The 10,536-nt window shown below is 57.6% G+C and overlaps 1 protein-coding gene across 1 annotated transcript in view; it reads right to left on the bottom strand.

The window, feature by feature from the left end:
- Positions 1-1,437: 1,437 nt before the first annotated feature.
- LOC144951648 (uncharacterized) overlaps positions 1,438-10,536 on the bottom strand; it is a 106,788-nt gene continuing 97,689 nt past the window's right edge. Inside the window, exons 19-26 of the mRNA XM_078881940.1 lie at positions 10,113-10,424; positions 7,252-7,422; positions 6,518-6,695; positions 5,797-5,913; positions 5,129-5,386; positions 3,993-4,348; positions 3,360-3,427; positions 1,438-2,864 (exon numbers count right to left, since the gene is read on the bottom strand). Of these exons, the coding sequence (XP_078738066.1) occupies positions 3,383-3,427; positions 3,993-4,348; positions 5,129-5,386; positions 5,797-5,913; positions 6,518-6,695; positions 7,252-7,422; positions 10,113-10,424 (1,437 nt within the window). The 3' untranslated portion in view covers positions 1,438-2,864; positions 3,360-3,382. The remainder of the gene's footprint in view (positions 2,865-3,359; positions 3,428-3,992; positions 4,349-5,128; positions 5,387-5,796; positions 5,914-6,517; positions 6,696-7,251; positions 7,423-10,112; positions 10,425-10,536) is intronic.

The following is a 10,536-nucleotide window of genomic DNA, read 5'->3' as shown; positions in this document are numbered from 1 at the left end:
GGGGAGGAGCTTGTCGGTTGGGGGAAGAGCTTGTCGGTTGGGGGAGGGGCTTGTTGGTTGGGGGAGGAGCTTGTCGGTTGGGGGAGGGGCTTGTTGGTTGGGGGAGGAGCTTGTCGGTTGGGGAAGAGCTTGTCGGTTGGGGGAGGGCTTGTTGGTTGGGGGAAGAGCTTGTCGGTTGGGGGAGGGGCTTGTTGGTTGGGGGGAGGAGCTTGTCGGTTGGGGGAGGGGCTTGTTGGGTTGGGGGAGGGGCTTGTCGGTTGGGGGAGGGGCTTGTCGGTTGGGGGAGGGGCTTGTCGGTTGGAGGAGGGGCTTGTCGGTTGGGGGAGGAGCTTGTCGGTTGGGGGAGGGGCTTGTTGGTTGGGGGAGGAGCTTGTCGGTTGGGGGAGGGGCTTGTCGGTTGGGGGAGGAGCTTGTCGGTTGGGGAGGGGCTTGTCGGTTGGGGGAGGGGCTTGTCGTTTGGGGGAGGGGCTTGTCGGTTGGAGGAGGGGCTTGTCGGTTGGGAAAGGGGCTTGTGGTTGGGGGAGGGGCTTGTTGGTTGGGGGAGGGGCTTGTTGGTTGGGGGAGGGGCTTGTCGGTTGGGGGAGAGCTTGTCGGTTGGGGGAGGGGCTTGTCGTTTGGAGGAGGGGCTTGTCGGTTGGGGGAGGGGCTTGTCGGTTGGGGGAGGGGCTTGTCGGTTGGGGGAGGGGCTTGTCGGTTGGGGGAGGGGCTTGTCGGTTGGGGGAGGGGCTTGTCGGTTGAGGGGCTTGTCGGTTGGGTGGATGTTCGTTGTTGGTATTGGTGTAGTTCGTCTCATGTCCACCAGAGGGCGTCACGTGACCACAACACGGGGGGGGGGGGGGACAGCAGAGTCCGACACGTGACCACAACTTGGCGAGCACTTTAATAACCGGGCACAGACCGACAAAAGAGTTCCGATTTCTTTACATGAACTTGCAAAGTCAGTGCAATGGCTCGGCAATAACAAACAGCAACAGAAATGCCCGCAATTTGTCGGCGACACGGGAACACGTCGCCGTGACAAAACATGCTCGTCGCTGTGGACACTGGGAGTGGTTTCCCAGATGACGGATTTGACCCACGGCGGAGTGAGACTCACCCCCAACCCCCGTCACACGCACAACAAAACCCCGATCCGCGTTGCTGCCACGTTAATGAACACGCGCTCACTTCACGAAACGCGTAAACAAACTGCCCCCCCCCCACAACAAAGGCAGCAAAAGTGTAGCGAATCCGGCAGGTGTCGTGAGCTGCAATGCCCAACGCGTTACAGCCACACACCTCGGACCAACAGGCCACGCAAGGTGAACGTAACGCGAACCACCCCCGCCGCCCACCCCCTGAAAACCCCCTGATTACCTGCGTCTGACAGCGGAGTCATCAAGGCTCCCCGACACACCCACCCCCCCCCCCCCCCCAACATTAAGAACCAGTGCCGGATGATCCTCGTAGCAAAAGTAGCTACAAATGTAGCTACGGGCCCCGCACTTGCAAGAGCCCCCGCGCTCAATGCTTTCAAGCTGTCAATTCCGGTTCGGTGATTCTGCGCTTGCTCTATTACTATAGTACTATACCGCCTTCGACTTTCACGAACAACAGGGTGTTCAAGGTTAGCGATTCGTCGCATTATCTGGCCGTAGAGCAAATGCAAACATACAATTACTTCACTATTCAAGTAACAAATTTGTGTTTTAATATTTACGTGTTTTTGTTGTTGTTGTAAATTTGGGCCCCTTTATAACATCAGATGCTACAGGCCCCGCACCTAACTTCATCCGGCACTGCCGGGCAGGCCACTTTATTTACACGAGCATGGTTTCCTTCAAGGGCGGGTCAATTCGAGATGCTGTGGGGGTAGCGGTTCAATTTGACGGTCGTTTCATCTCAAACCACCACCACCACCACCCCCGTACCCCGACACGTGCCACGCGCATGCCCACTGAGTGCGTTACAAGTGTGCGGGCAATGGTGGCCCAATCGCCCCCTACCCCCCAGCCCTTAATCACAAGCCACCTACTTACATGCAATGTTACTGGCCGCTTGTTTCAAAAGCAGATTTAACAAGGGGGGGGTGGTGGTGGTGACAATTTCACAATGCCCCTTCCCTTAACTGGCTTTGAACATATCGCCAACACACGCGCGTGCGTGGCGGTGGTGGCGTGGTGGTGGTGGCGGCGGTGGTGGTGGCGGCGGTGGTGTTGTTGGTGGCGGTGGTGGTGGTGGCGGCGGTGGTGGTGGAGGCGTTGGTGGTGGTGGTGGTGGCGGTGGTGGTGGCGGCGGTGGTGTTGTTGGTGGCGGTGGTGGTGGTGGCGGCGGTGGTGGTGGAGGCGTTGGTGGTGGTGGTGGTGGCGGTGGCGGCGGTGGTGGCGGCAGCAGTTGCGTCAAAGCGACGGACAAAACGTGAAGTGCTAACGTTCAAGGAAATCTTAAAACTCTTTAAATAAACGCAAGACGGTTCAAATATATATAATAAAGACAGTTACTGCGAGGAACAAGAGTGCTTTAAAATTATATAAAAGTGAAACACCTCACATACTGCAATGGATGAACTAATAAATTCCACTGCTACAATGCGGGATATTTAAAGCCACCCTTTTTGGAGAAAGTGGCAATTAATTTAGAGCAAGTACCACAATGTCGTATTGCACTTTGCACGATAGTGGCCGATGCAGTGCTCGCGTGAGAACCAAGAAACGACAATGCCCCTTGCCCCCGCCCACCATTGCGCCCTTGCGCGAATTAACGACGACTGCAGCGGGCGCTGATGGCGCTGATGGCACAAGGACGGTGGAAATGTGTAAACACGTCTTCAGGCACTCCATCCACAAGTCCTCCCCGACGCCTCATCTCTCCAGCGCAGTGGAAACCTGGGAGGGGAGAGGGGGGGGGGGCGTGACGGAGCGGAGAGGGGACCAACAAACGGTGAGGGAAGATGGCGCGTGCCAAGACGTCATCAATTTCGCTTTCGCCGAATTCGCGGAGATTTTCCCGTCGCTTCCTCTCGACTAGCTTTCCATTCGGCTCCATCTCCGCCGTTCCTCGATTCCCCGCGAAGTGACCCTCGGCCATCGAAAATTCCGCCGAGCTAAGATGAGGGGTGAAATTCGATTTAAAGCTTTCGCGACTGCAGGGATTCATCTTCTTGGTTCTTTCGGTAAAGTCACGTAGAAAGGAAATAATAAAATAATAAAAGCAAAACATAATAACGTCGTGAGAATTATTTTATCACGTTATATTTGTATTATTTTATTATTTCCATTCTACGTGACTTTACCGAAAGAACCAAGAAGATGAGGGGTGAAATTGAGGTCTCCCAGAAAAAAAAGGAAACACGGCGAAAATGTGGGTTTGTGTCTTCTCACGTGAGTGCGGAAGGTGGCAGGTGTCACAAGGGCGTCGATGGGCTGCACGGGAAGCCTCCTCCTCCCTTCTGGAAACGGGAGACGGAGGCAAAACAATTCTCAGAGCGCCCAGGTCGCCGGATACCTCTTGAAGTTCGAGGGGCGAGGGGGGGATAAGCCCTGCAATTGATTTGCTTGACAACACTTCTAATAATAATAGTAATGCATTTTACGTATTATGGCGCTCTTCCCACGCTCAAAGCATCGAACAGTAAAAAAAGATTCAATGTTATACATCCTAAAAAAAATACTACCGCATGAAAAAAAAAACAACGGCATACGTATGAAACGTATGAGCAGCACAGAGAATTCAAGGGACGGAATATACAAGGTGGGAGCGTAGAGGAGGGAATTCAAGCCAGACGGTAAGACCTTTTGAACGGATGAGTTTCTGAGCTTTAAAGGTGGAGATTCACTCGGCGAATCTGCTCCCAATCGGCAGTGTGTGTTCCATAGCCTAGTGGGCAACTGCTAGGATAGGCCCTTCCGGTACAAGGCCTTCTTCCAAACAGGGGCTCTCGGATAGGAGCAACTTAACAGGGGTGGATTTAAAGTAACTGTGGACAAAGACCGACGGTCTGAGCTTCTACTCACCTTGTCACCATTACGCCGAGAAGCGTCGTCCTCCTGCCAGCGCGTGCCCTCTGCCCGGTCGCCACGGGGGCCGTAACGCGCGCCGCCCTCGGAGGCGCCGCTCGCATGCATGGGCCGACAGCGCGGCCCGCGGCCCGCGGCGAGGCCCCGCGATTCGTCGCCCGACGACGCCGGGGATGGCGGCGCTCCGGCCGGGCGGAGCCCTCGCCCGGGGAAGGGGCCGAGAGGAGCTCGGGCGAGAGGCGGGGGGGCGCTCCCCTCCTCGGCAGAGGCGTCGTACGGGAAGCGCGAGCTGCAGCCGCTGTCGCCGCTTCCGCTGGACGTGCACTGCGACAGCGAGTCTGTGCTGGCGGTGGCTGCAAGAGAAGCGTGCGCTGATTACTCCTCGTGTGTACGTACACACATGCGCTGCTTACTCCACGTGTGTACGTGCACACACGCGCTGCTTACTCTACGTGTGTACGTGCACACACGCGCTGCTTACTCCTCGTGTGTGTGCACAAACACACGCTGCTTACTCTACGTGTGTACGTGCACACACGCGCTGCTTACTCCTCGTGTGTGTGCACACACACACGCTGCTTACTCTACGTGTGTACGTGCACACACGCGCTGCTTACTCTACGTGTGTACGTGCACACACGCGCTGCTTACTCCTCGTGTGTGTGCACACACACACGCTGCTTACTCCACGTGTGTACGTGCACACACGCGCTGCTTACTCCTCGTGCGTACGTACGCACATGCGCAGCTTACTCCTCGTGTGTGCGTGTGTGTACGTGCGCGCAAACGCGGGAATTTTGCAACACTCCTTTTGGCAGAGGTTAGCGTAAACCTGTACGGCACAGGATGACTTGGCACCTGGCTTGCGAGCGGGCATGAGTCACGACTGCAACGTGTAACACCAATTCGCTAATCTGCAGTGCACTTGGAATTTGGACGCCACACACAATGGGCCTACTCCTGCACGTACAATTGATACGCGCACGGCAGCATTAACCAGGGAGGCCCGCTGGCCCTCGAACCGCAAACCTCCGCCGCTAGCGCGCAACCGCAGGGCCACGTCACCACCACAGTGGTGCTGGTGAGTGTGTTGGTGGGGAGGAGGTGGGAGGGGTGGGGCCCACTGCTCTCACCCACGGATGGCTGGCTCCCCGTGTCCGGCTCCGTCGCGTCCTCCTCCTCCTGGATGCAGGACTGGAACTCGCTGTTGGCGGCCGCCATTCGCCCGGGGCTGAGCAGGGGACCGCCACCGCCGGCGGGGCCCACGCAGGAGTAGAGGCCGCCGTGCGAGTTCAGGCCGCCCGCCGGCGACAGGAAGGCGGAGCGGTGCGGAGAGGTCTGGCCCGAGTGGTCGAAGGACGACACGGCGATGGAGGCTCGCGACCGCGTCCCTGGAGAAAAATGCGCAGGGGGCACTCGGAACGCACGCCGGGCCAGATTCACTCGTTGTTACGATTCTTCTCGCTCGCCCGGGGGAAAGCCCGGCTGAGCCTCGGCTGTACGGTGGGGGCTCCCGTGATCGTGCCAGGATTGTCCGCAATATCTCCCCGCACCCCAGCACCCACCCATTTAGTGTGGCTAAGATGCCTGCCGATGATGCCGCTCGTGGGAGATTAGGATTTCCAAGGCCCGACCCACGGATCACCCCACCGGGCCGTCGAGAGCTCGCGACGTTCCACGACACGTGAGCGAGAGACGCGCGGGGACGTGTGTAAGAGCCGCGAGTGGTGTCGGGGGGGAGAGGGGAGGCAGAAAGGGAGTCACACGGGGGGGGGGGGGTGGGGGTGGGTGAGACTCTCACCACGGCCCCTGGTGAAGAATTCGATGGCACGGTCGCTGATGGCCGCGGCGCTGGGACGGATGTCCATGTAGGGCTTCCCCCCCATGCCCATGCAAGACAGTTCCTGCATGCGCACCTCTGCAGGGGGGGCGGGGGGGGGGCGGGGGGGGGGCGACAACGACTGTGGACCCATTTTTGTTTCTCATTCATCGGAGCGGGAAGAAAAACTAAAATACAAAAACTTCATCGGTACCGAGTCTCCCACAAGGCCATGCGGGAGGGCGCGTGGCACAGTTTGGCACCAGCTATTCTCCGCGTTCGAGTGCGGTGTCTTTAAAAAAAGAACGGCGCTACTACGCCTCTCGAAGCAACGGGGCTTGCGCGTTCGGAGAATTCGGCGGTGAACGGGGACCCAACCCCGCAACTTGCAGACGTCTCGGACCGGGAAAGGGCGAAGACTCGTCTAGACAGCAGCGGTCACTGCGCTGCCATATCTCAGTCGGTCTAAAAACTTCAACGTGGCCAAATGTGGTTCTTTTGAGCTGGTGATCTGGAGAAGGCTTGTGCACATGCCACGCCGCGCACGCACACGCGTGTGTGCGTGTGTTGTTACATTCGTTTTCTTGGCCTGCGCCGATTGATCTGCTCTCGTAGAATTGCTGACAAACGCTCGGCAGCTCCCACCGCTGACAAAACGAGGGCGCGCTGCTTGCTGCCGGCGACGGCGTTGTACTGTACTCACGGCGGTTCCGCGTCGCCTGCTGCCACAGGATGCGCGACACGTCCCTCGTCCACGCCAGCTTGAGCTCGGGCGTCGGCGCTTGCAGCACGAACGCGTCGCTCGACTTTCGGCGGCGGAACCAGATCTCGAAGCGCAGCCCTTCCTCGCCCACGCTCTCGGTGAGCCCCAGCTCCGCCGTCTGCCGGGTTTCACGTCGTCATCGCATCGTGAGCAAACGAGCGAACGAACGAGTGAACGAGCGAGCGCCATGCGCCGCCGACCGTGCCGCCGTTCGGTTCCGTTTGCTACAATCCTGGAACTAGGACTTTCGTCACGCGCAAACCAGGGGGGGCAGGGCCGGCTCCTCCCAGAGGTTGACACCTTCCCCGCCTGACGGCAGCCACGGACGACCCTGGCCACCCACGGTCACCTCTCACCGACCCAGTTGAGCCCGTTTCACACCGAGCAGCATTTCGAGCGCGTTTTCGTTTCGCCGGTTTAACCGGGGCGAGAGGGGCGAGAGGGGCGAGAGGGGCGAGAGGGGCGAGAGGGGCGAGAGGGGCGAGAGGGGCGAGAACTCGAGAGGCCAGGATGGGGCCCGGCCCCGCACCACCGAATGTTCCCTCTTAGGCCCGGCCAAATTCACTCTGCTTGGCGCTATTATGGTGGTGGGGGGGGGTCAAACCCCCCCACCTCCCCCCTCCCCCACCGGCCTTGCCGGGCCTTGCCGGGCCTTGCCGGGCCTGGTGCCGCACCTTAAATGAGCTCTTGTACGCGTAGACATCCTGCACTCCCTCGGCACGCTTGGTCTTGCTGAAGAGCACCAGCTCCTGGAAGAGGAACACCCTGCGCTGCATCTTCTTGCGGCCGTGCCACACCACAAACTCCTCCTGACGCAGCAACTGGCCCTGCTCTTTGAGGTTCACCTGCAAGCGCACGCACAACAACGACAAAGATCCCCACCCGTATAGCATTAACCAGACTGCTGGGGCAAGTGCTGTTAGCGAGCAGCACCTGTGAAGGCTACCGGCACTGTGGCACACGACGGGTTGGGTTGGCCAGCACCACGCCCGGCCGCCTTTGTCTCCCCAGTGGCGATGTTTACACACGGCACGGGGTCCTCCTTTCAGGCCGAATCAACACAGGGGGTGGCCCAAGACCGGCTTCGGATCCACGTCGCTGGTGTTGACTGTGAGCGGGACTCGAAGTCGTGTCGCCGGGCTCACAGCGCAGCGCGCGAACCGTTGCTGCGGCACTGCTGCTCCCACAAACACACGCGGACGTCGATGCCTTGAAGAGCCCAGGCGGGTGGTAGGCCTCGGCAAGGTAAGGCAATTTACCCTTTTTACCGGGTAAAAGGGTAAAGGGTAAAGGTGTCGACATGCCAAGGGGTAAGGTAAAGGGCAGGGTAAAGGTAGCTCGGAAGAATTACCCGGTAAGGTAAAGGTAGCGCGAAGTATTAACCGGTTGAGCGTGGACAATTAGACCCAAGCCGAAACATAACATAAAAAAAAGAAAGTTGATAAATATTTTATTTTTATGATAGAATATAGTAGTGTCATCAGTATGACATAAGTATACCAAGTTTGCAGTCGATAGTCAATGCCACATTAGGAAGTGGGTTAAAATTGAGTTACAAGATTTGAGGATACGACGACGACAACAACGACAACAACAACAACATCAACAAGCGTGTAAAATTGGAATCATCGAGAGTATTCTATATGAATAAAGCGCTCGACCCGTCATTTACCGTTACAAACCTGTTTCATGTGTAGTAGTTCCCTAGTGATTACCCTGTGATCGGGTAATTTGTATGGGGTAAGGGTAAAAGGTAGGGTAAAAGGTAGGCTCGTTGCATTTTACCTTTTACCTTTTACCTTACCTGCTAAAGGGTAAAAGGTAGGGTAGAGTGATTGTATTGTGGTAAGGTAAAAGGTAAGGTAAAGGTAGGCTCGTTGTTTTTACCTTTTAACTTTTACCTTACCTTGCCGAGGCCCAGCGGGTGGGGCGTATCCGCAAATCGGCAACTCTCAGACCAAGCGACCGAATGGCTAAATAGCGCGCGAGCGAATCTCGAAGAGTTGCTCGTCAAAGGTGGCAAGTCCGAAACTGTGAACTCTTTTTTTATTTAACCACGTAAGGCCCACAGAGCTTTTTAGCTCTTTTATCAGAAGTGATGTGGCCATCACAAATGATAGCCCGGCCAACGCGGCTTCGCATCGTGTGGAAATCTGCAGCAGCCACACACTCTGAACGCACGTTTCTAAATGCGGAGTGAGAAACCGAAGAGGATGCGGAGAAAAATCCACGCGACCACGGAGAGAGCGAGAGAGACACGCAAACTCCAAACATACAGCAGGCGTCAAGGTCGGGATCGAACCCACGACCTCCTGCACACCAGGCGAGGTAGTTAACATCTCCTAGCCACCGTGATGATGATGATGAGAGAGAGAGACACGCAAACTCCAAATATACAGCAGCAGGCATCAGGGTCGGGATCGAACCCACAACCTCCTGCATACCAGGCGAGGTAGTTAACATCTCCTAGCCACCGTGATGATGATGAGAGAGAGACACGCAAACTCCAAATATACAGCAGCAGGCGTCAGGGTCGGGATCAAACCCACGACCTCCTGCACACCAGGCGAGGTAGTTAACATCTCCTAGCCACCGTGATGATGATGAGAGAGATACACGCAAACTCCAAATATACAGCAGCAGGCGTCAGGGTCGGGATCAAACCCACGACCTCCTGCACACCAGGCGAGGTAGTTAACATCTCCTAGCCACCGTGATGATGATGAGAGAGAGACACGCAAACTCCAAATATACAGCAGCAGGCGTCAGGGTCGGGATCAAACCCACGACCTCCTGCACACCAGGCGAGGTAGTTAACATCTCCTAGCCACCGTGATGATGATGAGAGAGAGACACGCAAACTCCAAATATACAGCAGCAGGCGTCAGGGTCGTGATTGAACCCACGACCTCCTGCACACCAGGCAAGGTAGTTAACATCTCCTAGCCACCGTGATGATGATGAGAGAGAGAGAGAGACACGCAAACTCCAAATATACAGCAGCAGGCGTCAGGGTTGGGATCGAACCCACGACCTCCTGCATACCAGGCGAGGTAGTTAACATCTCCTAGCCACCGTGATGATGAGAGAGAGAGACACGCAAACTCCAAATATACAGCAGCAGGCGTCAGGGTTGGGATCAAACCCACGACCTCCTGCACACCAGGCGAGGTAGTTAACATCTCCTAGCCACCGTGATGATGAGAGAGAGAGACACGCAAACTCCAAATATACAGCAGCAGGCGTCAGAGTCGGGATCAAACCCACGACCTCCTGCACACCAGGCGAGGTAGTTAACATCTCCTAGCCACCGTGATGATGAGAGAGAGAGACACGCAAACTCCAAATATACAGCAGCAGGCGTCAGAGTCGGGATCAAACCCACGACCTCCTGCACACCAGGCGAGGTAGTTAACATCTCCTAGCCACCTCGAACCCACGACCTCCTGCACACCAGGCGAGGTAGTTAACATCTCCTAGCCACCGTGGTCGCACGGTGGGGGAGGCAGTGGGGGGGGCGTGGGGTGGCACTCACGTCACACTCGCGGATGGCGTCCATGGCCAGGAGGTCGTTTCCGTGCCGTAGCTGGAACTTGACGAGATCCAGCGCGGCGCGCAGCTCCTCCAAGTCCTGCTCGGAGGCGGCGCCGGTGGCGGCGGCGGGGGGGGGGGCGTCCGGAAGGGGGGGGGAGGAGGGGCCCCCCCCCAAAACCACGCCCGCCGACTCTGCTCCCGCGCTCTCCTTGATCATGTCGCGAAGCAGCAGCGCGTACTTGCTCATGCGCTGGATGGGCTTGAGGAGGTACGAGGCCAGGTCCATCTTGTCCTCCAGCTCCAGTTGTTTCCGCTGCGCACGCGGCGACAACGACGACGACGGACAGCACACCGGTCGGTGGGCGTGGCGAGAGACGACGGGCAGAGGTCGCAACCGGGTACCCGATACCCGTACCCTACCCGAT

This window comes from Lampetra fluviatilis, chromosome 63 (assembly GCF_964198595.1).
Source record: "Lampetra fluviatilis chromosome 63, kcLamFluv1.1, whole genome shotgun sequence".
Taxonomy (NCBI): Eukaryota; Metazoa; Chordata; class Hyperoartia; order Petromyzontiformes; family Petromyzontidae; genus Lampetra; species Lampetra fluviatilis.
Note: the sequence above shows the minus strand (reverse complement) of the source record. Positions and strands in the feature narration are given on the sequence as shown.